Source organism: Protopterus annectens, chromosome 10.part0 (genome assembly GCF_019279795.1).
Source record: "Protopterus annectens isolate FY-2018-M chromosome 10.part0, PAN1.0, whole genome shotgun sequence".
In the NCBI taxonomy this organism is placed as follows: Eukaryota; Metazoa; Chordata; order Ceratodontiformes; family Protopteridae; genus Protopterus; species Protopterus annectens.
The window spans coordinates 331,891,987-331,910,384 of record NC_056744.1 but is presented as its reverse complement, the minus strand read 5'-3'; the positions used below and the strand labels follow the sequence as shown (position 1 = coordinate 331,910,384).

The 18,398-nt window shown below is 39.3% G+C and overlaps 1 protein-coding gene across 2 annotated transcripts in view; it reads right to left on the bottom strand.

Moving 5' to 3' along the window:
• TADA1 (transcriptional adaptor 1) overlaps window positions 1-18,398 on the bottom strand; it is a 448,440-nt gene that overhangs the window by 68,005 nt on the left and 362,037 nt on the right. For both annotated transcript variants that reach the window (XM_044085222.1, XM_044085223.1), the window contains one exon: window positions 4,983-5,145. In XM_044085222.1, coding sequence (XP_043941157.1) covers window positions 4,983-5,145 — 163 coding nt within the window. The remainder of the gene's footprint in view (window positions 1-4,982; window positions 5,146-18,398) is intronic.

Here is an 18,398-nt window from a genome sequence, read left to right as displayed (position 1 = left end):
TCTGTCTGCTCTTGTTTTCAAAAGCACCTTGGTCAGCAGAGGAAGAGGTGGAAAGGCGTAAACTGTCCGTGCTGCCCAACTGAAAGAAAGGGCGTCCACTCTCCAGGCCTTTGGATGAAATGTCCTTGAGCAGAACTTTGTCAATTGGTGATTTTTGTGGGAGGCAAAGAGATCTATGTCTGGCCTTCCCCACGCTTGGATTATCTCTGTAAACACTTGAGGATGCAACTTCCATTCGTGAGGGTCTGTCATATTTCTGCTTAGATTGTCTGCCAGCGTGTTTTCCATACCTGGCACATACTGTGCTTGAAGCTCGATTTGCCATTCCAGAGCCCTGTTCCAAAGTGACATGGCCAGCCTGCACAGGGGGTATGAATGTGTTCCTCCCTGTTTATGTACCACATTACTGTGGTGTTGTCTGTTCTTATTAATAGTTGCCCTGGATGCAGGAGGTACTTGAAAGCTGTAATTGCATTTATCACTGCTAGCATTTCCTTTTGATTAATGTGAAGGTGCTTTTCCTTTTGGGACCATTTGCCCTGAATACACCTGTCTGTCATGTGTGCCCCCCAGGCGTAGTCTGAGGCGTCTGTTGTGATGACTTGATTTGCTTGAGGCTTGCTGAATGGTAGACCTGCGTTTGTTTGGCATGCTTGAGCCCACCATAGAAATTCCTTTTGTAAACATGGAATTAGTGGTATTATTGTTTCCAAAATGTGTCTGTGTTGAGACCATAGGTTTTTTAGGTACCATTGAAGTTTCCTCATATGCAACTTTGCACATGGGATTAGAAGAATGCAAGATGCCATGAATCCCAGAGCCTGCAGGATTTTCCTTGCAGTTAGCCTGGTACAATTTGCTAGTATTTTGAAGTACTGAGTTAGTTGCCCCTGTTTTTCTGGCGTAAGATAGGCCATCTGGGTGTTTGTGTCCAAGCTGGCACCCAGGAAAATTATTTTCTGAGATGGTGTTAGCCTGGATTTCTCTTTGTTGACTGTGTATCCCAGAGATTTCAATAACTGTGTTACGTAACCCAGATGCTCCAGAAGTATGTGCTTGCTGTCCGCTTGGATCAGGCAGTCATCCAAATAAGGGTATATTTGTATCCCTTGAAGTCTGCAGTAGGCAATTACTGATGCCAGGCATTTCGTGAATACTCTGGGCGCAGTAGATAAGCCAAAGGGCAATGCAGAGAATTGATAGTGGATTGAACCTGCAAGAAATCTGAGGTATCTTCTGCAGCTTTGTCTGATTGGGACATGCAGGTATGCCTCCTTGAGATCCAATGTTACCAGCCAAGACCCCTTGCCCAGCATGGGAAGAAGCTGCTGTAAGGTGAGCATCTTGAATTTTGGCACTAGTAGAAATGTGTTTAGGATGGATAAGTCCAAAATGGGTCTCCAATCAGTTCCCTTCCTTGGTACCAGGAATAGCCTGGAATAAAAACCTTGACCTTGCTCGTGAGTAGGTACCTCTTGAATAGCTTTCATGTCCATGAGCTTTGAAATTTGTATTTGAGCCTCTGCCCTTTGATTGTGTGGCAGGTTTGGCATGCCTCTCATTTTTGGAAGAGTGTGAAAATGAAATCTATAGCCTCTGTTTATAATGTCCAGGATCCATTTGTCTTTTGTGACATGCCAATTTTTTGAAAATAATGCCAGCTTTCCTCCCAAGGGTGCTGCCACTTGAGCCTTGTTTGGCATGCAAAGGGGAAAGTCATTGGTTTTGTTTTCTGTATTGCTGTGCATTGTCTTCGCCACCTCTTGATGCTGGAAGTTGCCATTGTCTGCCTCTATATGATCCTTGAGATTGTCCTCTGCCCCTTCCGCGTCTGTATCTACCTCTTTGGGGCTTGTCCGTGGCTGGAAAGGACCAGTTTTTTGTAGGCCAATTTCTACTAAAACGTGGTGGTTGTACCTGTAGAAAAGCCTTAACAGTTTGCATAGATTTAGCTTTTTCTTCCATTTTCCTTAGTATTTCCTCAGCATTAGTACCAAATAATACATCCTTTTGTAAAGGAGCATCTAGTAATTTAGCCTTGGCATGATCAGGCAGGGTTTGTTCCCTAAGCCAGGCATGTCTACGAATGACTGATCCTGTAACTGCTGCTCTACTTGAGGCCTCTAGAGCATCATAACCACATTGCAAGGTGTGCTTACCCACTTGTTCTGCACTATGCATCATATCCTGCAACTCCTTCAGATCTGGTTGTTCAGGTCTTTAATTGTGATAACAGAAACTGCTGATATTTAAGCATATGGAACTGACAATTTAAGGCCCTCATGGCTAGAGTGGCTGAGGTATATACCTTTTTTCCCCACCTTTCTAAGGATCTAGACTCTCTTTCGGAGGGTAATGGATTCTTAGCAGTAGAGGCCTTCATTCCCTTGGGACCCTGAGAAATGGTTTCTGGGTCAGCATTATGGCTTTTGTAAAGAAATTGGTGTGAGTTAGGAACTCTGTAGTACCTATCAGGCTTGACTGGGGCTGGAGGCAGGGAATCCGGATTAAGGCAAGCCTCCGAATAAACATCATCAAGTATGTCCAAGACAGGAGGTATCGCCAGAGGCCTGTGCTGAGGTAGTAGAAGAAATTCCCTAAGCCTTTTCTTTGAATCTGAAAAATCCTGGCCTTCCCAATGGAAGTGTTCCCTCAAGGTATGCAAGGTTTCCCCGAATGAGAGGTCCTCTGGGGGGGGATACAGAAGGAATGGACTGTTCTGCATCAGAATCTTCAAAAGGGGAGTACAAATGCTCCTCTTCATCAGAATGTTCTGAAATAATGGAGCCCTGGTCAGAAGAGGGAGATTCCTCCTCCACTCTGGGTCTCTTGTCCGGTGGGGGTTGGGAACCCCTGATAAGAGTAATTAAATCCTCAGCCATTTTGAGCATCTGCTTTTTAGGCATGGGGCCTGTAGATGGGCCCTGTGCAACAGGCCTCTGGGAGTGCATGGCTGATTTGGACTTAGTAAAGGCCTTGATGGAAAAGGAAAGAGAAGGTCTGAAGACACCATGGGTGGAAGTAGATCTGTCCACATTAAGAGGTTCAACACTCACAGTGGCTTCGGTAGCTGTAGTCAGAGTGTGGGCCGAGGAACCTGCGGTCTCGGGTACAGAGGACACCACCAGAGAAGTGTTGTCGGTAGTCAGGGGCTGCGTAGGCGCCTCACTAAGAACCGGAACACGTGCAGCCGGTCTTGGCGTGGTGTCGGTCTTTGTCCTTGCGTTTTTTGGACAAAACGGTAGTCGGAGTCTCCGACTACATTTTATAGTTAAAAGCTTTACCAAAAATGTGCTGGGCGAACTCCACCCGACGCTTAATAGTGCGTTTATTAAAGGTAGCACAAAAGCGACAGCCCGAGACGTCGTGGTCTGGGCCTAAACAAGGAATACAGAGGGAATGGAAATCCTTATGCGGTATTTGCTTCCCACAAGAAATACAATTGTTAACTTTGTCTGACATCGGTCTGAGGCAAGAAAAGTTTCCCCAACGGGGTACTTAGCTTTAAAGAAGACTTCGGTTTCCAAATTTTCGTAATTTCAGGAACTGGCCGACCGGCACTTGCGAACTGCTTCTGCTTCAGGCACCGCGCAGCAAAAAAGACTGAAGAAAATGGCGTCGGCCGTGTCTTATTTACCCCTGTCGCACTGACGTCAGGGAAGAAGGCGACAACAACCGACGCCGGACCAAGACTTTGGAATTCGGCCGACCGAGGACCCGTCTGATGGCAGGAGAACCCATATGTAAGGACTGCAGCTGTATGCACGATGAACATCATGAAGAATGCATATAAATGGCAGGAACGTTTTAATTTGGTGCGTTGCGTTTTCTTTTCTATTAATTTATGTGTGCCTTTCTCTTAAGTGACAATTTACTAAAGATGTTTAAAAAAAAAAAAAAAAAAAAAAAAAAAAAAAGAGTCTTCTTCTAGACTAAAAGACATACTCAGATAATTCCACCATGTCTCTCTTCATTGAGTCGAACTGAGTGCTTAGCAAGTCATTCACACTCACATGAACAAAATACCAGTGTCTTACTTATACTTGTGGTGAATGGACTTGAGTGCACTGGTAAAACCTGAGAGGAAGGCGCCCATTACCATTTCGTTGCCATGGCTTAAGAGTGGTACCAACTACTGAGTCACTTACAACAGGTACATTACCATGACAAGTGCACTCCCCTTGGAGCTTGAAGAGCTTAAACAAACCACTCTGGTGGCTCACTTTTGTGGTGGTAGAAGTCAAAGCAATATGTGCACAGAATGAATACTAGTGCGCTGCTGAGTTTTGCCTGCCATACACACTCTTACACACTCATTTTGGAAGGAAATTATAACGTACCTCAACACAAAAAAGTTTTAAGTTTCTCTGCAGTAGGTAGGTTTATGTTTCTCTTGCAGTAGGTAGGTTTATGTTTCTCTTGCAGTAGGTGGGTTTATGTTTCTCTGCAGTAGGTGGGTTTATGTTTCTCTGCAGTAGGTGGGTTTATGTTTCTCTGCAGTAGGTAGGTTTATGTTTCTCTGCAGTAGGTAGGTTTATGTTTCTCTTGCAGTAGGTAGGTTTATGTTTCTCTGCAGTAGGTAGGTTTAAGTTTCTCTTGCAGTATTTAGGTGTGTGGTATAACAATAAGCAGTTTATGTGAAAAGTTTGCTTCCAGCTGGAGTATTTGTACCTCTAACACATGGGCTTATTCTGTGGTAATATTGAATGGTTGCCACTAAGCACATAGCAGTTTATAACACTGCCTTAGGGTGCATTACATTAGAAGGTTAGAGGGCAAGGGAAGTTTAAAATTCTTTCACACCCTTCAACAGTGGCACTGCATACTGCCACTTGTTAGAACAAGACAGCTGCCAGTAAAAACATTTCAAAATAATTTGGCTAATTTGACTAGTAATCACTCTAGCAGTACTAGTAAGACAATTCAGAACATTTAATTTCTAAGTTCCAGTATTCACTGGGCAACATTAAAACTAATCTTACCTTTAATGCCTCAAGGAAGTCGTACATGTTGATAGGAGGTAGGGAAGCTGGCAGGGTGTCTCCGGAACATGCCAGCAGCATGGCTGCCTGTTGTTCGGCATCATCTGGCAACAGGTGGGTACCCAATGCCTGACTCACAGGAGGAACAGGACAAGATGGCGAGCTGTAAAAATTAGAAAGCCAAAACTTATGATTCATAAATATAAATAAACCCACCTGGTTAGAGCAAACAGAGAGCAGTGATATAAACAAAGTGAAGTATACTCCAGATTAACAACTTTAAAAATTAGTAAGTTAAGGGTGTTTAAACAAAATAAAGACAATGTAGGATCACTACATTTTAAAGTGATACATTTATGCATGTAAAACAAACATTAAAATGGATACTCTGGCACAGCCAAAGAAATAAAAAGGTATAAAATGGCTGAGCTGAGTAAAATGGAATTCTTAGAAATGTTAAGGTAGGAAATAAAGCCTGGGCATTTTACAAGAAAGTTTTTTGTCATACTGATCACATGTACTAAAAAAAAGTACAGTTTTGTACCTACCATAAATGTAGATGTCCGATAGACATGCAACTGCAGTCATAACATGTGGGTTGTCCTGCCTCAGGCAGCCCTCGGTCGGCCGGATTCCAAAGTCTGGGTCCGACGTCGGCTGATGTCGCATTTCTCTCCGACGTCAGAGCGGCTGGAGTACATAAGCATCAGCCGACGCCATTTTCTTCAGTGTTTCTTGCCCCAGATGCCAGGTGCCCTCCAAGGAAGGCTGTAATCAAATTGGAAGACAAAAACAGAATTCCAAACAAATAAATGAGCAATAAAACAAATACACCATAACAGATATCCCCAGCTAAGAGTAACAGGGATAGGAGTGGACCCTAGGCATAGAGGGGTATGGAGGGAGGGAAAATCCGACTGCAGTTGCATGTCTATCAGACATCTACATTTATGGTAGGTACAAAACTGTACTATGTCCTTCAAGAATGCAACTGCAGTCATAACATGTGGGTAGAATACCATAGCTTAGCTGGGGGAGGAGGTATGCTCTAGGAAAGAGATGGTGTGGCAATCAAACCCTGCAGGACTGCCGAAGCAAAGCCTGCTCTAGATCTGGAATATAGAGGGAGATTGTAGTGTTTGGAGAATGTATGCACTGAGCTCCATGTAGCAGCTTCTAAAATGTCCTTGGTAGGCACCCCTCTTAAGAATGCTGTAGAGGTGGCTGTAGCTCTGGTGGAATGTGGTCTCACATTGGCTGGAACAGTCTTTCCATGAAAGGAATAACAGAATCTGATGCAATGTCCAATCCATTTAGAAATAGTCTGTTTTGAAATTGCTTTTCCTTGGACAGCAGGGGCGTAAGCTACAAAAAGTTGTTCAGACTTCCTAGTGGCCTTGGTTCTGTCCAAGTAGTATCGAAGTTGTCTGTGAATGTCCAAGGTATGCAAAAGTCTTTCCCCCTTATTCTCGGGATTGGGGAAGAAAGCAGGCAGATGAATGGCTTGATTTAGAGAAACCCTAGATACCACCTTTGGCATAAAAGTAGGGTTGATCCTTAATGAAACCCTGTCTCTGTGGAAAATAATAAAGGGTGGTATTGCCATTAGGGCCTGTAGCTCCGAAACCCTTCTTGCTGAGGTAATTGCCAACAGGAAAGCTGTCTTCCATGAGAGAAATTGCAAGTCAACTGAAGCTGCTGGCTCAAAAGGAGGTAGAGTCAGTTTTTCTAATACAAAATTGAGGTCCCAGGCTGGCACTGGGGCCTTTCTTGGTGGCTTAATGTTCTTGATTCCCCTGAGGAATTGTCGTAGTAAGGGTGAGAGAAAACAGGAGGATCAGTGTTGTATCTAGCTGAAATAGCAGATGCATGTATCTTTATGGAAGAATATGAGAGACCGTTCTTTAACATATCTGCCAAATATTCCAAGATGAGTGGGATGTTCAACAATGATGCATCATGTCCCTTGCTGGTATTCCAATTGCTGAATCTTTTCCACTTTGCTAAGTAAACCTTTCTGGTGGATGGTCTTCGAGCCTCTGTTAGTATCCGCTGAACTTCCTTGGAGAGATAAGCTGAAGTTATTTATGGGATCTCCCAGGCTGTTAGCTGCAGTGTCTGAAGATTTGGATGCAGTGTTTCGAAATTGTGTTGAGTCAAAAGTAGAGGCCACTCTGGGAGGGCCCACCTCCTGGTGTGACATATGCTCCATAGTAGTGGGTACCAGTGTTGTCTTGGCCAATCCGGAGCTATTATGATTCCCTTGGGCTTCTCTGCTTTGATCTTTAGTAATACTGAGGTCATCAGTGGCAGAGGTGGGAATGCATAGACTGCTAGGGAGTTCCAGTTGAATGAGAGGGCATCTATTTTCCAAGCTTTTGGATGGTATGTCCTTGTGCAAAAGTTTGGTAGAAGATGGTTGAGGTGAGAGGCAAATAGGTCCACTTCTGGCTTGCCCCATGTCGAAGTGAGTTGTCTGAAGGCCTTCGGATGCAACCTCCACTCGTGTGGATCTGTGAAATTCCTGCTTAGGCTGTCCGCCAACACATTGTCTTTTCCTGGAACAAACTGGGATTGTAGCTGGATGTTTAGGCTCAGCGATTTCTCCCAAAGCTGCATTGTCAGTCTGCAAAGGGGGTAAGAGTGGGTGCCCCCCTGCTTGTTTATGTACCACATCACAGTGGTGTTGTCTGTCCGTATCATTAAATGGCCTTGCTGGAGTTGGTGTTGAAAAGCCTCGATGGCATGCATTACTGCCAGCATTTCCTTTTGGTTTATATGCAGATGTGTTTCCTTTGGAGACCATTGTCCTTGTATACACCTGCCTTCCATGTGCACCCCCCATCCAAGGTCTGAGGCGTCTGTAGTCATGGTCTGTGTTATCCGTGGTTTTTTGAATGACATACCTGTGTTTTCCTGGCTCACCGAGGCCCACCATAGGAATTCCTTTTGTAGGCATGGAATGAGTGGTATGATTGTCTCCAAGTTGTTGCGGTGTTGAGACCAAATGCTTTTTAGGTACCATTGAAGCTTCGTCATGTGTAGTTTTGCTAATGGAACCAGTAAAATGCAGGATGCCATGTAACCCAGGGCCTGTAGGAATCTCCTTGCAGTCATCTGGGTGAGTTTTGCTAAACCTTTGAAGTAATGAGTTAACTTCTCTTGCTTGTCTTCTGTCAGGTAAGACATCTGAGAGGCCGTGTCTAGTTTGGCTCCTAAGAAGATTATTTGCTGGGATGGCTGCAGTCTTGACTTTTGGAAGTTGACTGTGTATCCAAGAGCTTGAAGTAATCGTATGACATAAGCCAGGTTTTTTGTCAACATCAATTTGTCGTCCGCTTGTATGAGGCAGTCGTCCAGGTACGGGTAAATTTGTATACCCTGGAGCCTGCAATGAGCAATTACTGAAGCCAGGCATTTTGTAAATACTCTGGGGGCAGTAGATAAGCCAAATGGCAATGCTGAGAATTGATAATGCTCTGGCCCTGCAAGAAATCTGAGGTATCTTCTGCAGCTGTGTCTGATAGGGACATGCAGGTATGCCTCCTTGAGGTCCAGAGTAATCAGCCACGACTCCTTGCCCAGCATGGGAAGAAGTTGCTGTAGAGTCAGCATTTTGAACTTTGGTACTATGAGAAAGGTGTTTAATGCGGACAAGTCCAGTATTGGTCTCCATTGAGATTCTTTTCTTGGAACAAGGAACAGTCTTGAGTAAAACCCCTGGTCTTGTTCTTGTTGTGGAACTCTTTCTATTGCTTTCATTCGAGTCAGCAGAGTGATTTGCTTGATAGCCTCTGCCCTCTGATTTTGTGGTAGGTTTGGCATGCCCTGTTTTCTTGGTAAGGTATGAAAATGAAACCTGTACCCTCGGTCTATAATGTCCAAAATCCATTTGTCCTTTGTTAGTCTGTGCCAGTTTTCTGCAAACAGAGATAATTTCCCGCCCAAGGGAGCTTCTAGTTGTTCCCTGGTAGGCGGTAGTAGAGGAAAGTCATTGAGTTTGTGGTTGTTGTGCAGGTGAAACCCCTGCGTCACTTCTTTGGTTTCCCGGCTGCCATTGTCGTCCCCTGTAAGGGCCTCTGTATTGGCCTCTTCCTCGGCCACGTCTGTTCTTACCCCTTTGAAACTTTTCTGGATTAGGAAAGGACCAGTTTTTTGAAGGCCAATTCCTACTGAATCTGGGGGGTTAAACCTGGAGGAAATCTTTCACAGTCTGAATTGATTTTGCTTTTTCTTCGATGGTCTTTAACACATCCTTAGCATTTGCACCAAAAAGCTTGTTCTTTTCCAAAGGTGCATCCAGAAGTTTTGCTTTTACATGATCTGGTAGAGGTTGATCTTTTAACCAAGCATGTCTGAATCACTGCCCTGTCATAGCTGCCCTACATGAAGCTTCCAGTGCATCATATCCACACTGCAGGAAGTGATTGCTTACTTGCTGAGTGTTATGTACAGCTTCCTGCAAGGTCTTCCTGTCTAAAGGATCAGGAGAAGCTAATGCTTTTTGTAAATCTTCTAAGAGATAATCCTGATATTGTAACATATGAAAAAGGCAATTTAAAGCTCTCATAGATAAGGTAGTGGATGTGTAAACCTTTTTTGCCCCATCTCTCTAATGACCTAGCTTCCCTGTTGGAGGGCAAAGGATTTTTTGAGGTGGAGGCTGAAACTCCTTTAGGCCCCTGTGAAATGGTTTCCAAATCAGCAGTATGGGCCCTGAATAAATGGGAATGAGTTTCTGGGACCCTGTAATACCTGTCTGGCTTGGCTGGAGCAGGAGGAAGAGAATCAGGGGTAGCACTAGAGTCAGAATACAAATCATCCAGAACATCAAGTACAGGAGGAATAGCTAAGGGCCTGTGCTGAGGCTTCTTAAGGAAAGTCCTAAGGCATTTCTTAGAATCAGAATATTCCTGACCTTGCCACTTGAAATGTTCCCTCATGGTGTGCAGAACTTCCCCAAAAGAAATATCCTCAGGAGGGGAGGCCAAAGGGATGGAATCTTCTGCATCCGAGTCCTCATAGGTCTGGAAGAGCTCTTCCTGACTATCAGAGTGGACAGAGCCCTCAGAGTCTTCATCTGAAGGAGTAGGGTCAGAGGGTTCAACCCGGGGCCTTTTATCAGGAGGAGGCTGGGATGCTCTCTCAGGATGGGCCTGTGAACCTCTAATCATGGAAATTAAATCAGCAGCCATGGACATAATTTGTGTCTCCGGAGTCGGCTGAGGTAAGGATTTAGAAGTAATATGCTTTGTTTTGCTGGCTGCCTTAGCCCTAGTGTAGGCCTTAATAGACATGGCCATAGGAGGCCTGGCAGCTCCACGTGCAGGAGTGACCTTGTCTACAGCGATGGTCTCGGGCATTTCCTCGGTTTCGGTATCCGGAGGAAAATCTATAACTGGCGTCGGAGTAATGTCTGGAATCGGAGTCGCCGGTATCGGTGTCTTCGGTTCGGAGCGGTGGAGAGACCGTCTCAGAGGGAACCGGAGCACTCGTGCTAGGTTTTGGCGTGGAGTCGGTGGTAAACGCGGGCCGAGGATGTCGGTCCCGGTCTTTTCGCTTTTTGGGAGTTTGCGATGTCGGAAGATCCGACGGCATGGTGTAAGCAAATTTATCGCCGAAAAAATCTTCAGCGAACTCCGCCCAGCGCCTGAGAGTGCGCTTGTTGAAGCGAGCACAGGCTACATAGGCCGAGACGTCGTGGTCTGGGCCCAGGCAAGGGGGGCAGTAAGAGTGGAAATCCTTATGAGGTATTTGTTTACCACAAAAAAGACAATTGTTAACTTTTTCAGTAATTTCTGACATCGACTGAGGCAAGAAAAGGTCCCCAACGGGGTACTTAGCTTTTTTGATGACTTCGGTATTGTAGAATACAGGAGCTGACCGACCGGCACTTGCGAACTGCTTCTGCTTCGGGCACCGCGCGGCAAGAAAGACTGAAGAAAATGGCGTCGGCTGATGCTTATGTATTCCAGCCGCTCCGACGTCGGAAAGAAATGCGACATCAGCCGACGTCGGACCCAGACTTTGGAATCCGGCCGACCGAGGGCTGCCTGAGGCAGGACAACCCACATGTTATGACTGCAGTTGCATTCTTGAAGGACATCTACTACACTTCACAACTAAACAAATAATTTTATATGCATGTTTTGTCGGTTCTTCCAGGATACTACATAGTACTGGTGCTTTTCTTTAAAATGTGGCACATACGGGGTGGGTGGGTGGGGGGTGTAAAATCCATTTCAATTATTCAGTACCATGTACCCACACCATTCACTAGTGTTATAAGCATGTCCAATCTACCAAAAAATTCTAATCATCCTGGCACAGGTGGGCCCTAAATGGTCTTCAACAAACACCAGAAGAATCTTCCAGTTATTTTATTCAGTGTGGCATCTGCAATCAAAAGAAAAAGTATCAACGCAGCTCTGGGCACCAAGAAAAATGTTATCAATGCAGCTCTAGGCACCAAGAATATGTCATCAACGCAGCTCTGGGCACCAAGAAAATGTGATCAACGCAGCTCTGGGCACCAAGAAAATGTCATCAACGCAGCTCTGGGCACCAAGAAAATGTTATCAACGCAGCTCTAGGCACCAAGAAAATGTTATCAACGCAGCTCTGGGCACCAAGAAAATGTTGCTGTTCACATGAAACTTTGCACTTCCAAATAGTAAATATTGTTTTACTTTCCGTACAAAAAAATCAAGGGGAATTCTCTCTATTTTCAGAGCAAGGAGACAGAAAAACAGAATGTTTTGTGTGCTCTAGTCAGCCTCTATAGAACTTTTTTTGGCTAAGTAGAAAAGAAAATTGTTCAAGGACATGAAAGCTGTTGCATTTTCAATCAAGTCTGCATAAATCAAACCAATATCACTCCAGCAATTGTATCACAGAAAAGAAACAGTTGTTGGAGAATTCACTTCAAAAACCTACTAGTCTACAATAGGTTATGTGACTTAGAACCCTTACTATCTTCAACCGCAAGCCCTTTAGTTACTCTGAAAGAACACGCTGTTGTGTATCTCATGAACAACAACAAGAGTGAATCTATTCTGATCAGCTAGAGGAGAAAGACAGTTTACCTTGGAACAGGTTCGGCAAAGCTTTCCTGTACAGGGGATATACTGTGCATAAACATTTGTTCCCTTTTTTGCTAAATGTTGAAATTACCTTTTGTCTGGCGTGGCCAAGGATGAACACAGGATAGCAGCAGATTCCTTCAGCTCCACCAATTTCATTACATTGACAGGAATTAATTACTTAAAAAATTAATTTTTGAAGTAATTTTCTTTCTAAATATGTTTGTTTTATATAGTTCTTGAACTAGATCTAAAAAAGAAAGGAAATCTTAATAATATTACTGTCAGAAATTACTTTGGAAATTTTCCTGTCAGTTTATCAGTCTGAAATGAGTTCCAGTAAGACAAATTCTCAAGACTCCAGCATCAAGAAAGAACTTCAGTCTCTGATAATTATAAGTCCAGCAACTTACTGCTAAGATGGATAAAATGGATACTAAAATAGACACTTTCATAGAAAAAAACTACAAAACAAATAGACTTGTTACATATGGACCTGCAACAACAGAAGATCCAGATGACAGGCATAGAAGAAGCTGTGAATGACATGGAAAATAGAATACATGAAGAGGAAATCAACATTGAGTTTCTGCTGAAACAAAATACACATTTACAAACAAAGCTGGATGACCTGGAAAATAGATCTAGGCGCAATAACATTAGGATTTTGGACTGCCAGAAAATATTGAAGGTAACAATATTACTTCTTTTTTAACAACATGGCTCCCTAAAACTTTAGATTTACCAGAAGAATTCTCTTTTGGTATCGAAAGAGCACATAGATCTATAGCTAATACTAACTCTAACAAAAACTATCCTAGATCAGTTATAGTTAGATTTCTATCATCTTTTGATAAAGAGATGGTTCTTAAATCTGCTTGGGCTAAAGCTCCTGTTAAGATTAATGAAACAACTGTGCGTTTTGACAATGACTATTCTTCCATGGTATTAGCTAAAGCCATAGTTTTTCTGCCACTAATAAGGAGCTTAAAAAGCACAGTTTAAAACATACCTTCTGTTTCCTGCCAAGCTTAAAATCTTCCTTCCTGATGGTCCTAAAATTTTCGATGACTTAGACTCTGCTTTACTGTTTATCAAAAAAATAAGATTTTGGAAAAAATAGAAGAAATGGAATGGGCTAGTCCTTCGTTAAAGAGACTGGCAACTGAAACTTCGTGGAAGACTTCAGAGAAGAAGAAGAGACTGTACTATGTTTTTTTTTCTCTCTCATCATTTTATTTTATTATTAATCTTTTTAAATATAGTTCCTGCATTTCAAGAAGCAACAAATATTTTGAAAAAGATTTAATCAAAGTTATTCTCTGTGTGCAAAGAAATGTTTTGTTTCATAACTAGTCAAAATATCTGGAGATTTAATGGCAAGCTGTGATTTAACTTGTTTCTCTTTCTGAAGAGGAAAAATAAGGTCAGTAATTTGATACATTTTTTTTCCTTTAAAAGTTTATATGTTCTTCAAATGCTATTCCTAATTATACTTTCTTGATTACACTGCTTATGCTTGTTTGTAAATAATCTGTCATGCTTTAACTAATAATAATTAGAACTAAATAATAGTAAATAATATGTTTTATTTTTAACTCTATTAATATAAACAGTAAGTAACATTCTATTGTATATACTTCTTATAGCTTTCTCTTACATTTTTTTATTTCTGCCTTACACCCTTTTACTTTCTATTCTCTTTTCTTTTCTTTATTAATATATATACATGCTTTTGATCATATAGACACAGTAAATAATAAGATTTGCATAGGAGTTGAGTTGGGACAAAAATGTTGAGTTTTGTTACTTATTAATAATTTTGGGCTTGATTTCACTTACATTGAGTTTGTAATAACCTGTAGAATGCATTGTGAAGGTTTTGTCATGTTTAGATGCATTTACACTGCTAAATGAATGTTTGTCACTAGTTTTTAATAAGTTTCCCGCCAAAATGTTAAGAGAGACAATTTGAGATGTGGGCTGTCTCATGCACAGTGTCCATGAGCTACTTCAAAAGCTTCAACTCTCAGAATTCTCACAGAGAAGCTGAAAGCAGCTAGTCTCACCTTTGACCTAGATATCACACTGACACATCACAGATACAGGAATGACACTACCTAATTATACTTTCTTGATTACACTGCTTATGCTTGTTTGTAAATAATCTGTCATGCTTTAACTAATAATAATTAGAACTAAATAATAGTAAATAATATGTTTTATTTTTAACTCTATTAATATAAACAGTAAGTAATATTCTATTGTATATACTTCTTATAGCTTTCTCTTACATTTTTTTTTTATTTCTGCCTTACACCCTTTTACTTTCTACTCTCTTTTCTTTTCTTTATTAATATATAGAAATACTTTTGATCATATAGACACAGTAAATAATAAGATTAGCATAGGAGTTGAGTTGGGACAAAATGTTGAGTTTGTTACTTATTAATAATTTTGGGCTTGATTTCACTTACATAGAGTCTGTAATAACCTGTAGAATGCATTGTGAAGGTTTTGTCATGTTTAGATGCATTTACACTGCTAAATGAATGTTTGTCACTAGTTTTAATAAGTTTCCCAAAATGTTAAGAGAGACAATCTGGGATGTGGGCTGTCTCATGCACAGTGTCCATGAGCTACTTCAAAAGCTTCAACTCTCAAAATTCTCACAGAGAAGCTGAAAGCAGCTGGTCTCACCTTTGACCTAGATATCACACTGACACATCACAGATACAGGAATAGCAGATTAATAATATGTGTTAAAAACCTATGTCCCAAACATATACATTACTATAACTCATTTAATTCATCTGATTGACAAGCATAAATAATTTTATAACTCTATACTAGAAGAAATTGTCATGTGATATATTTTAAAGCAGTAGTATAGCATGTTTGTAAAATCTGGTTACTAAAATGTGTTTGCTGTGCATTATTTTGTATAAAGCAGACAGATTTATTGAAGGGACAGCAATGTAAGATGGTGCTCAGTAAAGATACAACTTAGTGAGATCATATATATATATATATATATATATATGTATGTGTGTGTGTGTGTGTATGTGTGTGTGTATGTGTGTGTGTGTGTGTGTGTGTGTGTGTGTGTGTGTGTGTGTGTGTGTGTGTGTGTGTATGTATATATATATATATATATATATATATATATATATATATATACATGTGTATATGTGTGTGTATGTATGTATATATATATATATATATATATATATATATATATATGTGTGTGTGTGTGTGTGTGTATGTAGATATGTATATAAATGTTTCTGAGAATCTGCTTAACTATGAAGTATGATTTATAACAATTTCTATGAATACAATATTTTATTCTATTGGCAATAATGAGTTTGAGTAAATGCTCATATACAAGCAATTCAAGGTTTTTTTGGAAGCTGTTAACTGTATTTACATGACAGAAAATAGATGCATCCTAATATATGTAATGTCTGAATCATATTAGCCAAAGTTTTTGATTTAAATGAATGTTAGAACTTATTTTTCTCTCCTCTTGATTTCTAACATCAAGATTATTTGAATGTTATTTGAATACAAGTGTTTTATATTACATGGATGTATACAGTAGTATGAACAGTTTAAAAAAAAAAAAAAAGGTTTATTTTAGTTTATATGATGCTGTTTTACCAAATGTGTAGTCTTGTCTTGCTAGATAATTGAATTGAAAACTGTTAACTTCAGTTAAATATAACTAGTATTAAATTGATAAGGTGGTAGCTGACGTACTGCTGCTTAGGGTAGGGGGTTAACTTGAGTGGTAAATACTACTCTAAGTTGGAGTTTACACCTCCAGGCTGGATGCAAGGTTTAATCCTTAAATTATTTTCACTTGTTCATTGTTATTTGTATATAGTTTTGACATCCACAATATATTTTGTACATTCATTGTCACTACAAGCAAAATTGAATCCTATATGAAATCCCATAAGAGATTCAATAAATACAGCTATATTTAAAGGTACACCTAAAGGAGGAGATGTAACATTACTTATCTTGTTATTTGTTATTTTGATCATAAGATTCTTAAGTTTTAAAAATGCCAAATGACATCTTTAAAAGGAATTTCTTTAAACATTAACGGATTGAATAATCCATGTAAAAGGGCAAGCCTAATAAGATACATTAATTTACATAAGGCCAACTTAGTCTTCCTACAAGAAACCCATCTCTTGAAAGAGATGTTGATAAACTAGCCACAAACAAATATACAGTATTGGTTAGTTCAGAGCACACTCAGAAAAGAAGAGGAGTGGCTATTTTATGGAATAAAAGTATGCCCATTCCTAAAACCATTAAGTCTTATCAGGATGACAAAGGAATGTTTTGTATGGTTACAATACAAATTAATGGGAAGACTTACACTTTAATTAATGTATATTGGATACCTGGAATTGGTATTAATACAGTGAAACATCATCTTGATAAGATCATATCATTCTCTATAGGAGATATTATTTTAGCTGGTGACTTTAATTGTATACTACATGAAAGTGATACTACCACTATAGGAAAGAGAAGAATTACATCTAATGCAAAACATTTAAAGGATTTTGCTAATTCTTATCATTTGAATGATATTAATAATCAGATAGATTCAAAATCATTACCATACACCTTTTTTCTAACAGATACAAAATTTATTCAAAAATAGATAGGGTCTTTATTTCTAACCAGATGGTAACAGATTTAATTAATTCCAAAATCATTTCATGTCCTATATCTGATCATAATTCAATTGTTTTTGAATTCATGATAAAAATACTCATAATGTTCAGATCAAAAGGATACCAGCATACTTAACTCAACTAAAATACTATAAAGAATATATACTTTCAGAAGTAAAACATTTTTTAGACATAAATAACACTCCTGAAGTCTCCATTGTTTATGTTTGGGATGCCTTAAAATCATATCTATATGGACAAAGTATCAGATGGTATAATAATAAAAGGAAATCTTGGGATAAGGAATTGTTAGATATTCAAAGTAAATTAGACTCTTATAAACATAATAATAAAGAAAATATTATGGACAAGAAAGTTATTGAAGAATTAAACAAACTAAATGAGAAATACAAAGAAATTTTAACTCATAAAGTAAAAATAACTTTAGAGAAATACAAGTTTTTGTCTTATTCAATAAGCCCCAAATACTTACATAGACTTAAAAATAAAACAAAAAGGTTGAATAAACAAAACCATATCAAAGAAATCTTTTCTCTAAGGAAAAAGAAGAATGTTTCTAGTATACCAGAAATACTAGATGAATTTAGAAATCACTTTCACAAAATTAACCATAATAATATTAACATGGAACCTAAAGATAAAATAAAGGAGTTTATAACCACAAATATGAATAAAAGCTTAATAAACAACAAATTAAACTATTGGACAAGAGTATTTCATATACAGAAGTTATTACACAAATAAATAAGCTTAAATCAAACAAAGCACCGGGTAATGATGGTATTATACCAGAGATATATAAAATCCTTTCTAAAAATACATATTCATTAATACATAAGGTTTTTATTTTGGCCCAAACTGAGTTAATAACCCCCCCATCTTGGCAATATACATTTATTTCGCCAATTTTAAAACCTAATAAAGATCCAACTAGATGTTCTGCATATCGGCCCATCTCATTACTTAATGTTGATTATAAAATGTTTATGAATATCTTTGCTGATAGATTGAAGACAATCATTCCGGCATTATAGATATAGATCAGACAGGCTTCATTGTAAATAGAAATACTTTTGATAATATAAGAAGAACTTTAACATTAATAGATTTTGCAAATAGGAAAAAGAAAGATTTAACACTTATTAGTCTTGATATAAGTTCAGCATTTGATTCAGTAAGTTGGGACTATCTGTTTACCTTAATGAAGTGCACAAACTTCTCGGATGCATTTGTAAATCTAATTGAACATTTATACAAAGGAACATTGGCTTATATTAAGGTAGGAACATATGTTTCACAAAAAATACCCATTCTTAAAGGTACAAAACAAGGATGTCCACTTTCTCCACTATTATTCACTTTAGTAATGGAGCCTTGGGCTAATTTGATCAGAAACAGTACTGACATAGAGGGTTTTGAAATAGATGAAAATACAACATCCAAAATTCAACTTTTTGCAGATGATGTTCTAATTACATCAGCAGGATCTAATTCTTCTATACAGTCTCTATTTGATAACATTATGAATTTTAAAAGTATTTCTGGTTTAATATTAAATGAAGAAAAAACTAAAATACTACCTATATATACACGAAAAAATATTCTCATTAGTG